The sequence below is a fragment of the Schistocerca cancellata genome, chromosome 2, assembly GCF_023864275.1.
Source record: "Schistocerca cancellata isolate TAMUIC-IGC-003103 chromosome 2, iqSchCanc2.1, whole genome shotgun sequence".
Classification (NCBI taxonomy): Eukaryota; Metazoa; Arthropoda; class Insecta; order Orthoptera; family Acrididae; genus Schistocerca; species Schistocerca cancellata.
This window is the reverse complement of record NC_064627.1, coordinates 1,117,428,508-1,117,447,892: the sequence shown is the minus strand read 5'-3', so window position 1 is coordinate 1,117,447,892 and position 19,385 is coordinate 1,117,428,508. Positions and strand designations below refer to the sequence as shown.

Here is a 19,385-nt window from a genome sequence, read left to right as displayed (position 1 = left end):
ATGCAAATTGGGTTTACTAAAAATGTGTTAGGGTAGTTAATGAGTATGTTATCTTTGTACCTTTGGCAATGGAAGCTCAGCTCATATCAACTGAACTACATTAAAACATACATTCAATCACAAGCAGTTGCTTGCAAGGGTATGAAATGAGTGATGTGCAAGATATGCATCAGTTATGCAGCATGTGAATAAGTAAGTAATGCCCACAGAATGAAACTTAATAATAGCACATTTAGTATATAGACCTCTTTCTATTTTTGTGAAACATGTGATCTACTTGAATTCCATTTGCACTTCAGCTAAACTGTATCAACAGGCACGAGGCCAAGCTCTGACCTCCTTCAAAACAAAATGAGTTTTCATTCAGAATGCACCCAAGTGATACAAAAACCTCTAAAACACAAACTTTTACCAAGATCAAAATAATACAATATTTATGAAAAATATTACACAAACACACAAATTATCCTGTGCGATCTCTAAGATGTAACATTTCAAAGCAGTACAATACCGCTGCGAACTGTGCCTGTAACGTTGAATGAAGTTGGTCTCTACCGAAATGCGTGTTTTTTTTTAGCACAGCATATATACTCAAAAAGGTAGGAGACTGTAAAACATCAGTATATATGTAGTCTTTCATTAACACAGAAATTTTCTCCACATTCCTTGTTTTGGCTGGCCTGTCTTTCCTTCCACTTGAAATGTGTATATTTATGATTGTAGTCTGTAATATTCTTCATAATATTATATTATTTATTATCTATAGATTCACATATGTTGAGGGTTTAATGCATCACTCAGGTGCCAAAAGAGTGTCCATCACTTGTTACACAGTATTTCTATAAAATATTTCAAGATAATGAAATATTATTAGGTTATTGAACTCTTTTCTATTACCTCTTTAAATCTAGTTACATGCTCAGATTTCACCCATATTATTACTAAAGCAGTAACTGTGCTGTATGCACCATGACTAACAAATCCTAATTGTCTGAATACTTTGGTGTATTACTATAAATAAATATTAATAAGCTGGTGTAAGAACAAAAATAATATAGTGCCACTATAAATGAATGTTCCAACACCACGTTTATATTCACAGGCAATGAAAAACCATTATTGGAAGCCTTTTTGTGCACATAAGATTTATGACCAAAGCATTATATACCACAAACGACAATCTAGTTTCCCCTGGAAATTTTGTCTTGTTATCACTTACGCAGTGATGCATAAAAAAAGAGAGAGAGAGGAGAAAAGAGGATGCAATCCACAATGCTTCGTAACTAATTTGTGTCAGTGAAAACGTCTTATAACGTATGTGTCATATGAAAGTATGATTTCTATACGTCTGACACTAAATGTTATCACATACGTCTACCAATTTCTGCACAACTGATGACATTTCATGTTTCATGTTATTTTGAGTTGTTCCAATGCAAAAGTGTGAAAGTAAGTGATTAATCAGTTTGAAGTGGTGAACCAATAATTGCTGGAGTGAAGACTTCATTCAAGTATGTCTCTAGCATACAAATAATGACAAAACAAGGCAACAAAAAATTTCCAGTAATCTTGTTCAAAGTATGTAAGAAGTGTGCATTGACATACACTAGCTGTGATGACTTGCACTTAACACTCACATTGTATCTGACTGTAATTGTGGCATTGGAGAAGTGAAATTCCATGAGCTTAATAACAAATGCCACCATTCTGCACCATTTCTGTACTGTCAACATAACACTGCACATATTGTCAAATCTGCATTGCATTTCATGAAATAATGATATGTTATAACACATATCCTTTGTCTTGTTTCATACAGTTTCAACCATGCCTTTCTTTCTACGAAGTTTCTTTTCTTCGGCCTGTGTACCATCAGGCATCTGAGTGAAAGAAGTTTCCTCTGAACTAACAGGAGGTGGTTGTGGAGGTGGTGTTGGAGGTGGTGGTGTCGACGATGGCTGTGAGGTCGATGGCAGTGGAGCTGTAATAGTACTATCACTAGCAACTGGTGTCGTCGTTTCTGTTGCAGTTTCAGATGAATCTTGCTGTGGTACTGGAGAAGGGGTCATTGGTGATCTAAACACTGCATCTCTATGATGTAAAGGTTTGTGCCTCATCTTCACTGGTGGATTTACGCTCCCAGATGTTCCTGCAACACCATTGGTGCCTCTACCAGTTTTCTGTAAATTAGAATGATTAGTAAGAAATTAGAGGTTACAGTAAATGTGGTTGTTTATTACTCCCAAATAAGAAAATTACGATGTTTGCTTGTCAAATAATTAATCATACTGTTACGCTACCACTTCTGTTGTCTGCCAAAATAAAAGCTACTGCTAAATTAACTGAAGTAATCTACGGGGCACAATCGAAAAGTTGTAGGCCTAATTTTCTGTAGGCCAGACAAACCGATGGAGGGGAGGTTGTCTGGATGAGCATGGTGAGGGCAACCTTCACAAACTGAATGGGACTCTCCGTAGTTGTGTGCTGGTCTTTGGAGGGTGAGCACACTGCTTCTCATGAACCACTGTGAAGCAGTGTCATTACATGCAGCATGGAATGGAGTCTTGATTGGTGCTATGTCATGAAGGTTTGATTCAGACTTGAAAAAACCATCATGGAAACCTTCGATATGCTCAAGCATGCCTACATGTATGTTGCCATGAGTCCCTCAAGTGTCCCTGAGTGGCACAAGTTGTTCCGGGATGGGGAGGTAGAGCTCGTCATGGGTGACCAATGCGCCGATCACCTGCCAACATTAAGGGCCAACGAAAATCTGACAAAAGTGAAACAACTTCTGGAGTCCAATCATAGGTTATCGATCCATCTGATTAGTGAGTGTTGAGCCTTTTTTTTTTTACAGAACCAATTAGCCTTTCTTTGCCAAACCACTCATCATCATAGACTTGTGCCAAGGGTCTGGACTGATGAACAAAATGTGAATCATGTGCAAATTTCCAGAGAAATTCTGAACTGTGTTTGAGAAAATGTAGTTACTGGAGATGAAACCTGGTTTTTGCAGTATGACCCACAGATGAAACATCAAAGTTTGAAATGGCAGACTAACACATCTCTTCATCCAAAGAAGGTCCAGATGAGCAAATCCATGGACACAACCATGCTTCTGATCTTTTTTAGCTTCATGACATAATCCACAAAGTATTTGTTTCTCCTGCGCAAACTGTGAACGTACAGTTTTATACAAAAGTGCTCAACAGGTTGTGAAAATTGGTCAACCACATGCAACCACACATTGCCCGTTCTTGGAACCTCCACACCGCACTGTTAGTGCAAGAGTAGGTGGCTCAGTATGAACTTGTCTTGTTGCCTCACCCCATCTAGAGCCCAGATGTGTCTCCACTGGGCTTCTTCCTCTTTCTTCACCTGAAACAGGACATGTACATCACCGAGGGACAATTTTTTGACTCTTGTTGAAGACATCCAAGTGGCTGTAACAAAGACTCTCAACAGCTTTCTGCCAGTGACTTCCAGCAGGTGTTTGTGGATTGTCAGACACATTCCACTCAGTGTGTCGAAGCACAAGGTTCCTACTTCGAAGATTATTAAGGTTTTTTACTGATATATTAAAGGTTTATACTGATATGTACAATAAATTATTTGTAATAAAATCAGTCCTACTACTTTTTGATCGTAACATGCAGGTCTCATCACAACATAAATGAATCTGTCTGGTAGGTGTCTGATGTAATTCTACTGCACTTGCCACACTTTTTAAAATCTGAGGTTGACTACACCCAGCAAAGGTATACCAAATTGATTGTTACAGAAGACAACTCCTTTGTAAATTATAACCTAAAATTTTACATAGTAAATGTTGGTTCCGATGTAACATAACAAATATGTTTGGCCACTATATGAAACTGCTTGAAACTTCTCTCACGAAGAAGTAAAAATATCGTCTTACGATGGTCTTATACAACGTGTGATCAAAAAGTAATGGGAATTCCTGTTAAAGAATCTTTATTTATTGATCAACATCAACTTTGTACCCTTCAAAGTAATCCCTCTCAGACATAATATGATTGTGATAGTGCTTTTTCCAGTCTTGTAAGCATGTATGGAACTTACTTTTCATTATGGTGTTCAGCTCCTTCAGTGGTCCTGTTTTTATCTCGTCAATGGTGGCAAAACAATGTCATTTTATGGTGCTCTTCGGGCTCACAAACAGTAAACAGTCACAGGGGGCCATTACTGGTGAATACAGTGGCTGAGGCAACATAACAGTATTGTTTTTTGGTAAAAAAATCAAGAATAAACATTGAAGTGTGAGTGAAAGAATTGTTGTGATGCAATTTCCACGAGTGGTTTTGACGCAATTTTGGTCGTTTCTTTGGATTGCTTCACACAAACAGCATGTAACTTCCTAGAAGTATTCCTTATTGACCATATGACCATAAGGCAGGAACTCATGATCCACTATCCCATTGAAACCAAAGAACATAGTGAGAAGAACTTTCAAATGTGATCAAACTTGTTAAATTATTTTCAGTCTTGGTTCTTCATGCAGTTTCCATTGGGACAACTTGGCCTTGGTTTCACCTGTTATAACCTGCTTTAGAAGTTCTGGATCATTGTTGACTTCATTAAGCAATTTCTGAGTGACATTCTGCACAAATGTGGCTGCTACACAATTCATGCCCAAAACATCTGGAAAAATTGCTTGGCATGAGCCAAAGGAAATGTTGACATCATCAGCAACCTCTCCGTTGGTGATTTTTCAGAATAATTTTCTTTTTTTCTTCCATCAACATTTCTAATGCAGTGCTTAACTTTACACCATTTTTCAAGCAATATTTAATGCAATTCTTTTACCCCTTTTTTGAATGTAAAAATTCACCAAACAGTCAAAAACGTTTATAACCTTTTTGACTGTCAACAATAAACTAAACATTCAAAACAGCTGAAAAATACATCAGAAGCATGTCTACCAACAAGACAAAAAAATTAAAAATCTGATGTATAAAGTCCACAAAATTAAAAAATTCACATCTTGAGACATGAAAACTGGTCACCAAGTGAAATACACACAACATATGCCCAATCTACACTGTTTCATTGAAGTAATTTTAATGTCTGTTTTAGTAATGGATAATACTAAGTAACATTACTATAAAATTTTATTTGTTATTTATGAAGATAAATCACCTCAAACATAAAATGGATCCATGGACCTGCAACAGTGAACACCATCAACCACTAGATAAGTATACGCAATCTACTGTTGGGGGCTAACATTTTGTAAGCATTTCGAGCCAGAACACAACTATCATGTGGGATGCAAGCAGCAATCTGGAGGGGGCAGGGAAAGATAGTAGTGTATGGGAGGGGAGAAAGATGAAAGCTGTCTGGTGGAGTGGGCAGGGACTAGGATGCCAATAGGTCCAGTGTCAGAGGGTTGTGAGGCAGGGAGGTGGGGAAAAAAGGAGCAGAAAAGGAGGAGTGGGGAAAGACAGGTAGATGCTTTGGTAGAGAGTGGCAAATAAACATGGTGGGAGATGACGATGTGGAGATGACAGAAGAGTTGCAACTGTTGGGTGGAGGGTGTCGGGACAGTAGTCACCATAGGTTGAGGCCGGAATAATTACAGAAGCGGAGAATGTGTTGTAAGGCTAGCTCCCACCTGCACAGTTCAGAAAAGCTGTTGGTGGAGGGAAGGATCCAGATGGCTCGGTTAGTGAAGTAGCCTTTGAAATGAGGTGTTTTACGTTCAGCTCCATGTTGTGCCACATGGCAGTCTACTTTGCTCTTGGCCATAGTTTGGCAGTGGCCGTTCATCCTGTGGATAGCTGGTTGATAGTCAGACCAATATAAAGCAGTGCAGTGACTGCAGCAGAGCTCATAAATGACATGCCTGCTTTCACAGGTGGCCAGGCCCTGATGGGGTAGGATAAACCTGTGACAGGACAGGACAGGACAGGACATGACAGGACAGGACAGGACAGGACAGGACAGGTGTTGGGTAGGTGGATTGAACAGGTTTTGTGACTGAGTCTCTCTCAGAGAGAGATGATCCTTGCGGCAAGGGGTTGGGACTGGGAGTGGCATAGGGATGGACTAGGATGTAGTGGAGGTTGTGTGGGTGACAGAACATCACTTTAGGAGGGATGGGAAGTATCTTGGGTAGAATGTTCCTCATTTCAGGTCATGATAGGTAATCAAAGACCTGGCAAAGGATGTGGTTCAGTTGCTCCATTCCGGGATGTGGCTGGCTCTTGGGGTTGGTGGGAGGATTGGGGGTGTGAGGGTAAATGGCACAAGGAGATCTGTTTGTGGACTAGGTCTGTGAAATAGAGCCTGTCTGTGAAGGCCTTGGTGAGACACTTAGCATACTGAGCAAGGGAGTTTTGTCACTGTAGATACACCATCCCTGGGTGGCCAGGTTGTATGGGAGGGATTTTTTGGTGTGAAAGGGTTGGCTGCTATCAAAATACAGGTACTGTTGGTGGTTGGTGGTTTTAATGTGGACTGAGGTATGGATGGAGCCATCAGAGAGGGGGTCAGCATCTAGGAAGGTGGCACCCTGGTTTGAGGAGGACAGCGTGAAGTTGTTGAGGTTGTAAAGGATTGAAGATAGGCTGTCTTGGCCCCGAGTTCAGATCACAAAGATATCGTTAATGAACCTGGACCAGACTAGGGGTTTGGCAGTCTGGTAGGCTAGGAAGGTCTCCTCTATCTGGCCCATATAAAGGTTGGCATAGCAGAGTGCAATGCAAGTGCCCATGACTATGCCACAGATTTGTCTATGTATCTTTCCTTCAAAGGAGAAGTAGGTGCGGGTGAGGATAAAGTCAGTAAGGTGCATGAGGAATGAGGTAGTGAGCGTGGAGACTGAAGGACATTGGGAAAGATAGTGTTCAAATAGACCATGGACATGTGGGATATTTCTGTCTAAGGAAGTGATGTCAACAATGGCAAGTGGGGATTCAGGAGGTAAAGGTATGGGGTTGGTGGAGAGCTGGTGAAGGAAATGGTTGGTGTCTTTGATGTGGAAGGCTAGGTTACAGGAAATTGGTTGGAGGTGTTAGTCACTGAGGGCAGAAATTCTTTCAGTGGGGGCGCAACAACCAGCCATAATGGGGTGTCCAGGACTGTTGGGTTTGTGGATTTTGGGGAGCATGTTGAAGGTGGGTGTGTGGGGTGGCCTAAGGGTGAGGAGGGAAATGGATTCAGGAGAGATGTTCTGGGATGGGCCTAAGACATTAAGCAGGGATTGATGGTTGAGATGGGCTTCTGTGATGGGATAACATGGGCAGAGTTTATAGGTGGAGGATTCAGTCAATTGGCAGAGGCCTTCTGCTAGGTAGTCACTGTGATTCGTTACAATAGTGGTGGAGCCTTTGTCAATAGGTTGGATGATTAGGTCACAATTTGTTTAGAGGTAGTGTATGGCTGTTCTTTCTTCTACTGAAAGGTTGACGTTCTGAGGAAGAGACATGGGGAAAGACAGTGAGACTAAGTTGGAGGTAAGAAATCCGTGCAAAGTGAACAGCAGGTGGTTAGGTGGGAGGAGGGAGGATCACAGCTGGATGGTGGTATGAACTAGAAGAGGCAGAGTTCAATGTTGGAATTAGGGTGGTTTTGGCTGGAGGGATTGGCAGCAAATAAGTGCTTCCATTGCAGGAATCAGGAGAAGGAGAGCAGGAGGAGGATAGTAGGTCTTTGACAAGTCCAGCACGGTTAAATCTGGGTGTAAAACTAAAGGTGAGGCCTTTGGATAGGACTGAAACTTCTGTGGAGCCGTGGGATTTGCTGGAAAGGTTAACAACAGTGCTACAGGAATGTTTTGCATCTGGATTTCATGGAGAACTGGTAGGGAGTTTTGGGGATGTGACAAGTTGAAAAGATCAGCTAGGTAGGGTTTAGCTGCTATGAGGGGTGGATGAGGAGGAACACTGTGGGTACAATAGGGGTTGGATAGTGGTACCCTGAGGCAGTAGTCCGATGTCAACAAGTTGGACACCTCATGGAGGTGGTGTGTTGAATGCTCCCTGTGGACAACCTGGGTGCAAAACTTGCCAAATCCATCTACAGTTTTATCCTAACCCATCAGGGGCCAGGCCACCTGTGATAGCAGACAAGTTATTTATATGCTCTGCTGAAATCATTGCACAGTTTTTTATATTGATATCAATACCAACCAGCTGTCCACCAGAATGAATGGCCACTGCCAAACTGTGGCCAAGAGCAAAGTAGACACCATGTGGCACAACACAGAGCTGAACGTAACACACCTCATTTTAATGGCTGCTTCAATAACTGAGCCATATGGATCCTTCCCTCCACCAACAGCTTTTCTGAACTGCACAGGGGGCAGCTAGCCTTACAACACATTCTCAGCTCCCGTAATTATTCCGGCCTCAACCTACGGTAACTACTGCCCCCATACCCTCCACCCAACGGTTTCCAACTCCTCTCCAATCATCTCCTCCACATTCTCATTTTTCACCCTGTTTATTTGCCACCCTCTGCCAATGCATTCACCTTCCTTTCCCTACTCCTACTTTTTGCTCCTTTTTTTCCCCCCATCTCCCTGCCCCACAACCTCTTGACGCTGGCCCAGTTGTCATTCTACTCCCTGCCCTCTCCACCAGAGAGTGTTTGTCTTTCTCCCCACCCATACACTACTATCCCTTCCCCTTCCCTGTCCCTTCAGGTTGCTGCTAGCATCCCACGTGGCCCGAGATGCTGGAGTTGGCGGTCATGTGTGCATAAGATGTGCTTGCTAGTGTGTATGAATGGTGTGTGTGTCTCTTTTTACTGAAGAGGGCTGTGGCCAAAAGCTTTGTGGAAATGTTTTTTGATTATGCCTGTCTGTAACTTCATTTTTCTTCTTTATGGCAAGTAGCAATCTGCCTTTTCCTACACTGATGGTATTCCTACCTGGAGTGCTCATTGTTTGAGACAAAGAAACATATGTAGATGTCAAGAAATGGCATAAAAATTGAGATTGTTTTATGTATAGTGGCTTGAAGACATCAAGCCTGTTTTTGAAAATATCAGTGAGGAAGAAAACTGCAGATAGGTTCAAGTTTCAGTATATTACATATCAATGAAGGAGACCTCTGTGTAAAGTAACAGTTTTTCCCAAAATAAAAATGTGAAATTTGACAAGAAATACTCATTGCTGTCTGACTTGGTCCTATGTCTGATATTAGCAATAGTAAAATAAATTATTCATTCAAAAATAGTGTGACTGCAGTTTTTTTATTGATATTTTATAATGGGTCCCAAAACCTGTCATGTCAGGCTTCAGAGATCCTCGAACCAGGCCAATAAAATACAGTCCATCACTATACTTCTCAGACATCTGTGTAACTAATGGAACAGTAACACAAGTAAAATATTATTTTTATTCATAAGTAGTTAATTTTTAGTTCTAAATTTGTGTGTTTATTTTCTATTAAATACATTCTGGGAGAGTGCATTTTCTGTTAAGGTGACATATTCCCAAAATAAGTCTGGCTGCTCACTATAAAAATTTTCCATGGTCATGAGTAGCTGCACACCAGTAAGAATGTGAAGCAAGTTAATTCATAGCCATAAATCAATGTGTTGAGATGGTTTTAATGCTTTACATTCAGCCAGTATTGGTCCACAGTATCCGCAGGTGGAGCTCTGCAAAGTAAGGCAGTTCACTCTCAGTGTGAACTTATCTAACAGGTATCCCCTGTTTATGTGGGGCATTTAATCAAAGACGTTCGTACTGAAATAACAAAAATAGGGAAGTGCATCATAATTACTGACCACAGATAAGTTTTATAACTGTTAGGGTAAATACACTGGTAACCACCTCTATCCTTGAGTCATTTAAGGGAACACTGTAGCTTTTAACCATATGGCACAGGTCAAGAAAGTCACAGACTAGATTGCCTCACTATTGCCTACATCACAAGACTATTCACTCTGCTAAAAACAAGACCTCCACTATCTATTCTAGAACCAATCTTGTGGTTTTGTCAAAACACTACCATCAAAACTGCTCCTCTGGTAGTCATCAGACTGAATTATTATGGAAAAGTCAACCGGAACCCCTGGTCAGGTGAGACTTACTGGATGGGACGAGAAGGAATGTTGAGAGCATTACGTCATAATTGTGTCACATTGACTCAGACAGCATTTTGTATTTGGAGTTATGGGAGATGGATGCAGCACTCTTCACCGGCTATCTTTGTACATTACCTCAAGCAACAGTACTAAACTATGCAACATAGATGACAGTAGATGTCTTCTTCCATTTAGTTGATTAATTCACATGCAAGCTGATGAGAATGAGCCAAAGCCTTAATTAATTGTCTCTCTAACACCTTACCTTTTTGATTTCTCCAAAGGAATATTGTCATTTGCTTATCAAGTGCTTTACATGTAAAGCACATAATTCTGCATAGTAATAGTTTCATATTTAATTATGGTTTTGTTGAATTGTTTTGTGGGACAGTGATTAGGAAGAACCTTTTGGATCCATATCATAGCAGACTAAAAACATTTTTACAGAGATGCTCAATCATGACTTTTTCCAAAAATCTGAGACAAGATGTTAGTATAAGAGAAGAAAATAGTTGCCAATCACTAATTTATTTCCTGTAGAGTGACAGAAGGTAGCATACTTTAATCTAGCCAATGTAGACATCATGGAAGCCATGAAGACCGGTATTTTGCAGATTTTCCTGATCTGAAATTCCTTTCAAGGATATAATTTAATCAACTGAAAAATGGTGGACAGGTGTACTGATTTAAAAGAGAAGCTAAGTCTGAAACAAGTGCATTTTTAAACTAATGAATCCAATCTTTCATTAACGTTTCAGCTAATGCTCCTATATAACCAAGCACAAAACTGTGTAAGTATAACAGTATATAACTATTGTTCTTAAAAAGCTATCATCGCCAAGGAAGATAGCTGTTTTCTTGAATAAGTTTTCACTTGGCAGCAGACTGTATGCTGAAATGAAATTAAAACTGTGTTCCAGACCAAGACTGAATAGCAGATCCTTGCCTTTCATGGGTGGTGCTCTTAAAGATGGAGCTATCTACCCAACTTTAGGCTTCACTTTGTTAGTACTTCTCTCCTACTCAACAACCTTCAAGCTGGCTCCAAAAAGGGACTGTTAATCTGATATGGTAAGCAAATCACCTAGCAACAGCATAAAGGTTGTTTCCAGAGAGGAATATTTTGCAACTGAATGTTCACTGTAATAAAACTGGCTACAGTGGCACAAACAAAATTGCCCCCACTGACTACTTGGCTCCTTGTACATGGGACTTTTAATGAAAATAAAGATATCAATGGTATTTTTCTTTTTTTGCTTTATGCTAGGTAGCTGATATGGCAAAAAACAAAAAAACTAAATAACTCGCAACAATATTCCCTCACTGTGAAATATTTTAACTTCTTAATGAAGTTCCACAACAAATGATAAACACTACATGGCAGACCCTGCTCTACACTAACCTTTGTACTCATATCTTCAAGAGGTATTTCCTCACTGCGTGGTCTTGGCAGTCGAGGAGAATTTGAGCCCTCTCTCGACCTGACAGCACCATGGCTTACTCCTGCAGGCGGAAGTTCACAACAAGATACTCGCTCTGTAACATGTACAGAAATCAACTGATTGATTATCATAAACAAACATGTAAAACAACATTATTTAACAAACACGAGAAGATACAGGAGGAACTTAATAAACAGAGAGTATGTACTTCAGAGTACATACAGCATCAGAAAGGAAACTCTGTGAAATTGGAGATGAAAGTGAGGCAGTTTAGCAGGTAAAGCAGACCGAATGAAAATAATGAAAGACAATAATGAAAATTCTTGGGCGGAACAATATTTAAAATAAGGTAAAGGCAACCACTTACTCATAATGGACTGATATGTAGAGACAGAAACATGCAACAGAAAACAGTGTTCACACTACCTTTCGAGCTTCTCTGGATTTTCTAGTAAAAATATACATGTTCACACACAGAACCACACAATCACCCAAATATACAGTCCCACGGCATTGGCATTATTGAGAGCAGTGGCTTGAAATGAGGTAGGGTGGGGGTAGGGAAGGATGCACGAAGCTAAGAAGGGCTAGCAGGATAGTGAGGCAGATCTTTTGACATATGATTCTGTGGCTTCAAAAGTAGACAAAATGAGTTCAGAGAGCAGAGCATATATGAGATACGGAGCGAGGGAGAGGTGGTGGTGGTGGTGGGTCCATGGAGGATGGAAGAATTGTGAGAGTAGATGGTACAACACATGAATGGGGAAGGAGTGGTGTGGAGAGAAGGGAAAAGGCAAGATGAGGCACTGGGAAAAGGTTAGCGGAAATTTAGGCCAAGGAGATTGTGAGAGTGCAAAATATGTTGGAGACAGAATTTCCACCTGTGTAGTCTAGAGAAACTTGTGCTGGAAGGGAGCATTCAAACAGGCCCTGTTATGAAGCAGGTGTTTAAGTCATTTCTATGAAGGCATGCAGCATGTTTGGCAACAGGGTGGTCAAGTTTGCAATTTGGCACAGTCTGGGGGTGGTCACTCACATTTGTAGACTTTTGATTACTTGTCATGACCGCATAGGAAGCTGTGCAGTAATTGCAACAGAGATACTAGAAGGGACTATCCTAATGGGCCCTGTAGCGAAGCAGACATGAAATCATTTCTGCTGTTATGTAACGCATGTTCGGTTACAGGTTGGTCAAGTTTGCAGTTTGCCACAGTTTGGAGGTTGCCATTTATGCGAACAGAGTCTTGATTACTTGTCATGACGAATAGAAAGCTGTGAAGTATTTGCAGCAGAGGTGATATAAAACATGGTTGATTTAACATATGCTCCTGCCTTTTATTGGGTAGGAAATACCTGTGACTGAACTGTGGTAGGTGGTGATGGGGCTGTATGGGATAGCTCTTGCAACTGAGCTGATCACAAGGGAATGACTCATAGGGTGCAGGATTGGGAGTAGGGTTGGAATAGGGATGGATACAGATATTCTGTAGAATGGATGGGTACAGAACACTACTTTGAGTGATAGGATAGGAATTTGGGTTGGATATCCCTCATCTCAGGGCACAATTAGAGTTAGTCAAAGCCTTGATGTAGAATGTGGTTGAGCTTTCAAAGCCAGGATGATACTGTGTGACCAGAGGAGTACTGGTCAGTGGTTGGTTGGCAGATCTACTACTGTCAGAGGAGGAGATAGCATGGGAGATCTGTAATTGGGTGAATTCGATAAAATATTTGCAGTCAATAAAGGTTCTGATGAGGCTATCAGTACATTTTGACAACTTCTGCTTACCACTGCAGATATGGGTGATGAGACTTTTTTTAATGTGGAGCAGGTGACTGCTGTCAAAGTGGAGGTAGTGTTGAGGGTTGGCGTGCCTGATACGAACAGAAGTATTTAAGGAGTGATCTGAGAGGTGTAGGTCGACATTTAGGAATGTGATTTGTAGAGTTGAGATCGCCCAAGTGAAAAGGATTTGGGAGTTTGGGAAAAGACATGGAGGAAGAGCAAACAAAGGTTGTCCTTGCCATGCATCTAGATCATGAAAATGTCATCAATGAATCTGAACCATACACGGAGTTTTAGTTAACTGGATAGGAAGGATTCCTTCAGATGACCCGCACATAAGTGTGTCATAGAAGTGATGTTGGACTCACTGTGGATGGATTTAGGAAAGGACAGCGAGACCAGATTAGAAGTGAAGAACTCTTGAAAGAGTACCAGGGGACGTCTGGATGGAAGAGTAAGAGGATTATGGTTGGAGGGAGGTTGGCATGATGAAGAAATGTTTCCACTGCAAAGCACAAGAAAAGAAAAGATGGTCCCTTCCCAGTCAGTCCAACATCAGTCCTACTGAACACACAGCTATCCATAACCTGAAAACCAATCCCTGCAGGCAAAGTCTCCACCACAGGCTGAAGGTCTCCGCCAAATTTCCAACGACCATGATCCCATCCCAGAATTCCAACATTTCCTCCATCAGCTCCCGAAGGCCTTAGGTCCATTCCAAAACCTATTACCTGAATCCATCCCCCTCCTCACACCAGCAATCCCCTGCATTCTTCCTTTTACCTGCTCCCCAAACTCCACAACCAAAAGCCATGCCCCTCCTCCCTCCCAGGTCTCCATACTGATCTGTGGCTGGGTACAATGCTACCACAGCAACAACACTTGCAAACTACTATCCGTAAGCCCTCATCTTACATTCAAGAACTGCTCACTTCCTTCGGTGCCAGTCTTGTTACCACAATTCTCCTTGTTGTCTTACGGCCTTGTAACAACGTCTTCCTGATTCCAAATCAACTACCTCTTTCCTAATCCTCCTAGCAAACAACACACTGACTCTCCATTATTTACTTTCAAAGGACAAGTCTATAAGCAAATCTTTGGTACTCCACGAGTACTTGCATGAAATTATCCCATGCCAAATTAATTATGGGTCATCTGAAGGAATGATACCTATACAGTCAAAATCTAAAACCACTTGTCTAGTCCAGATTTATTGATGACATTTTCACGATCTGGATTCATGGCAAGGACAATCTTCACTCTTTCCTCCATAACCTTACTCCTACTCTCAAATCTGTTTCCATTAATCTTTGTTGTCTCAATGGGCCACCTCCCTAAACGTCAATCTCCACATCTCAGATTGCTCCATAAATACTTCTGTTCATAGGAAGAACACCACCCATCAACACTACCTCCACTTTGACAGCTGTCACTGCTAGACATAAAAAGTCTTCTTTACAGCCTCACCACCCACGGGTGCCATATCTGCAGTGGAAAGCAGGAGTTGTTACAATACACTTATAGCCTCATCAGAACCTTTGTCGACTGAAAATATTCTACCCAGCTCACCCATAAATAGATCTCCCATACTATCTCCTCCTTTGACACTAGTAAATCTGTGAACCAGACACTGGCAAGCACTTCTCTAGTCACACAGTGCCACCCTGGCTTTGAAAAGCTCAGTGACATTCTTCAACAGGGCTTTGACCACCTCTCACTGTGCCCCAAGATGAGGGATATCCTACCCAAAATCCTACTCACATCACCAAAAATTGTGTTCCACCACCATCCAACCTACAGAATATCATTGTCTATCCCTCTTCTAATCCCTAATCCAGTACCCCTGGTTCATCCTCTTGTGGTTGGCGAAACTGCAAGATGTGTCCTGTAACTGACAACCCCCACTCCCCCAAAATCACATCCTACTGCAGACTGCAGTCCAGTTGCAGGTGTTTCCTACCCAATAAAAGGCAGGGAGACAACAGCAGCCACTTTATATATCACATCTGCTGCAAATACTGCACAGCATTCTATGTGGTCATGACAATTAACCAACAATCTACTCACATGCATGGTCACCACCAAACTGTGGCACTGTGAACTTGATCATATCGTTGCCAAACAGGTAGCACACCGCAAATGAAATGACTTCAACATCTGCTTCACTAATGGGCCTATTTTGATACTCCCTTCCAGCACAAGTTTCTCTTAACTATGCAGGTGAAAACTAACTAACTCTCTCTCTCTCTCTCTCTCTCTCTCTCTCTCTCTCTCTCTCTCCCGCCCCTCTTATACCCACCTTGCTCTCTTTTTCTGCCTCCCCTCCCTCTCCCCCTTCCACCTCACCCTCATTCTGTATCTCTTATATGCTCTACCCTCTGAACTCCTATCGTCCTGTTGTGCAGCCACAGGTCATTTGTCAAAAGACTAACCTCATTCTGTCCTGCTACCCCCTCCTTGTCTTGTGCATCCATCCCTACCAACCTCCATCAGCCCAGGCAACCACTTTCAATAACAGATAATCAGATCAGTCTCACCATGGTTGCAGGAGGGTACATTTGGGTATCTGTGTGGTTCTGTGTGCAAATAGTGTATTTTTAATAGAAAAAGAGTAATAGCTCAAAAGCTAGTGTGAATACTGTTTTCTGTTAAGTATTTCTATGCTCCACAGATCAGTCCACTGTAGGTGAATGGTTGCCTTTCCCTTATTTTACGTATAGAACTTATAGGAAAGTTAGTCAATCATTCTAGTAGTGATAGACTGTCATATTAACACATCATCCAATTTCTGTTTTTAGCAGCCTGCAATGATTTCTCCTCAGAATTAACCAGTCTATAAGTTGTCAAAGTCAGAGTCATTGAATCATTTATCAGTGAGCATTAAGAGGTGGTGTCCCAAATAATTTGCTCTGATCTTCTGATAAACATGACCAAAGAGCTACATTTCTTGTTGCTATATCTCTTGTTATCTGCTCACTTCAAATATTTATATTTCTGGCCATCCTCAGTTTGATTTCCTTCTATACCTACTGCCTCACTTAACTGACACACTGTTTCCTTTCAACCCATTTTTTATTCAAATCAATAATCTTGTGCATTCTCTAATGTTTTCATGTATTTGAGTCTCAATCTGTCAGAGCAACAAGTTTCCAACAGTTACATAAACACCAGTTTTCTCTTTTGATGTTTTAATTATTCACATGACTATATTATGAACCTTTTCTAAGGGCCTCAGTTTTTCATTCATTCATAGTTTTTCTTCTTCTTCTTCTTCTTCTTCCAACCCCCCCTCCCTCCCCCCTCAATATTTGTTTCTTAACTTACACTTTCTTAAGCCAAATTTCCAAGACAATTTATTCTTCCCTTTGCAAATTGTCTTGTCTGTTGATGTACATTTAATTCCTTGGTAGTTTTATGTTAACTCACATTTCTGATTTTCATGAGCCATCTGAATATGCCCAATGGAAGCTGTAGCCCACCATTATATACACCTCTCCAACTTTTCAACATTCACAGAAACACTACTCCAAACATCACAGAAGTAGCACCAATGCAGTACAGAATGTGGCAGGTAATAGCTAAGCCACAGCCAAATAATCAAACTTTCACTCTGCAGAAAGCAATCACTCAAATGAATTTTCTTGACAGATTAAAACTTCGTGTCAGCACAGGAGAGATACAGGGTGTGTTCAATAAGTAATGTCACACTTTTTTGTTCTTGGCCAATTTCAGTTGAAAAATGCGGGATTTGTTAGAGGACATCATGGAATATTCCTACTTCAGTCCCTAAAGTTCCATGAAGTTCCAATATGTGGCAGTGCTACACAGTCTTCAAAATTGTGTGTGTAATGGGGGTGAGTTTCAAGCAGAGAGCTGTCAATGAGTTTCTTTTGGTGAAAACAAGAGCATCATAAATATTCACATGCACTAACACAATGACTACGGAGACCTGACAGTGAACAAACGCATGGTGAGTCATTGGATGAGGCGTCTGCCATCAAGGTCATGTAAACCTGTCCAATCTCCCATGTGCTGGCCAGCCCCAAACAGTTGTGACTCCTGCAGTGTTAGGATATGGGGACACTCTCTTTTGAGGTGATTGATGGGTCACAATCAAACACTCGCTGCACAACAGGACATCTCTGCTGGTTGTGCTGACACACTTGTGCACCAGTTGGGGAACTCGAAGGTGTGTGCCTGCTGGGATACACCTCACAGCTCGGATCTCACACCTTCTGACTTCAATGTGTTTGGCCCAATGAGAGACGCACACCACGGGAAGCAGTACATGGATGACAGAGATGTTATTGATGCAGCAAGATGTTGGCTCTGATATCAACCAGTAGGGGAGTGGTACCAGCAGGCATACAAGCTCTCCCAGTAAGGTGGCATAAGGCCATCACGTTGAATGGAGATTTTGTTGAAAAATGGTATTTTGCAGCCAAAAGAACAGGGAATAATATGGTGAATTGGATTCCCAAATAAAACCAACCTTCTTTCAGAAAAAAATGTGTTGCATTACTTAGTAAATGTCCCTCATTCTGGGATGCTGCACTCTTTAATCAATTCATGAGACACTGAGGTGTGTGTTCAGATAGATTAGCTGGTAAACCACTGGCTGTAGAACACATAGTTCTGACCTATTAATAATTTTAACTGAGAAAGGCCAATTTAAGTGAGTAGCATGTGCGCACATCCAAAGTAAGTGTTTAATTTTAGAATCTTCAACTCTTTTTGTCAGTACTGCCTTTTTATTCATGTTCGACAAAATGTTCAAGAGGTCTAGTGCCTCACTTTACTCATAATAAGAAAAAAACATTTACAGCCATTCCCAAATGAAAACAGCATACATTACATTATAAAATCAATATTACTTCTTCATTTCAACACATCTGCCATCAAGTAATGCTTTTCTTTCTATATTTGTAATGTTATAAAAACAAGATCATAACAATTTGGAAAATGCTGCTAACTAATGAATGAGAAGTAAAATAAACTTAAGCACACTGCTAGTAAGTTGCGTCAAACTTGGTGAATAATTAAGATGCTAACAAGTGACTTAACTGAGGGCGTTAATGGAGCTTCGGCAAATGTAAACTAGCAAATAATGAACTGCTTTCAGTGAAAAAGCACACAGTTCTAATAAATGACAGCATTATTAATTGAGTTATTCATAATGTTTCTCTTTTTGGTGAGTTGACAGTTGACAGAGACTCTAAAAGGTCATACGCAGGAAAAATTCCCCTTCTGGTTGGTAGTCACACCTACATAAAATGCCTTGCTGGAATATTATATTCCATCATGGACTTCTACACCTTATTTACAAGGTATACACATGCACCACCACAGATCTCATGTATTTAAACAGATTTTTACCAGCTGCTACATGAGAAATACTGTTAGTTTAGGAAAATTCAGTCTGCATAGTATTACTTGCCAGGAGCCTTCTCAGTTTTAAAGAGATGGTGCTGGACACCTGGGACTCTCTTTCTGCTTCCATGCCACATCCATCAGCACATGGTACTCATGTGCAAATTGTGTTGCCACCCACTACAGAGAGCACTGTCAAATGTGGACTACTTTGCTTCTTCCTAGTATTGTTGGGGATGGAGATCCTTCTGCCAAGAGGCACAAAAAATAATGCACCACTGAGACCTTCAGCTCCTGCAGTTCTGATAGTGCCAGCATTCCCTGCAATTATGCTACAAAGCACAGTTTCACGAGTTCCATTCAGAAGGCTACAGTTCTGACTTAGTTATCGCTTTTTATGGAGCAATAAAGACAGTCAACTATGTGTGTCTGCATAATACTTTCAGTCATAGTGATAATATCACAAGATTGCCAAGAGACTGCAAAGTTACTTAGATTTCACTGTTTTACCTACAGGACACCAAAAGTAACACATTAAACTGTTATCAAAATTAAGTAATGTTCTGTACCATCACTATTAATAAATGTTACTGATTAATTCTTATTGTGCTGCCATATTTCTGTTTTAGTGCCACCCTGTCTAGTAAGTTTTACATAGGTTTTTAACTTACATGCATACTGCCACCTTTCTAGTGAACTATAGTAGAAATATGTTATCTGCCATG

The 19,385-nt window shown here is 40.9% G+C and overlaps 1 protein-coding gene across 5 annotated transcripts in view; it reads right to left on the bottom strand.

Moving 5' to 3' along the window:
* Positions 1-532: 532 nt before the first annotated feature.
* Positions 533-19,385, bottom strand: part of LOC126163154 (protein CLEC16A homolog) — a 212,618-nt gene continuing 193,765 nt past the window's right edge. For 2 of the 5 annotated variants that reach the window (XM_049920084.1, XM_049920086.1), the window contains 2 exons: positions 11,465-11,598; positions 533-2,180 (listed from right to left, as the gene is read on the bottom strand). In XM_049920084.1, coding sequence (XP_049776041.1) covers positions 1,812-2,180; positions 11,465-11,598 — 503 coding nt within the window. In that variant the 3' untranslated portion in view covers positions 533-1,811. The remainder of the gene's footprint in view (positions 2,181-11,464; positions 11,599-19,385) is intronic. The other 3 variants (XM_049920087.1, XR_007535169.1, XR_007535168.1) reach the window with 3 other exon arrangements.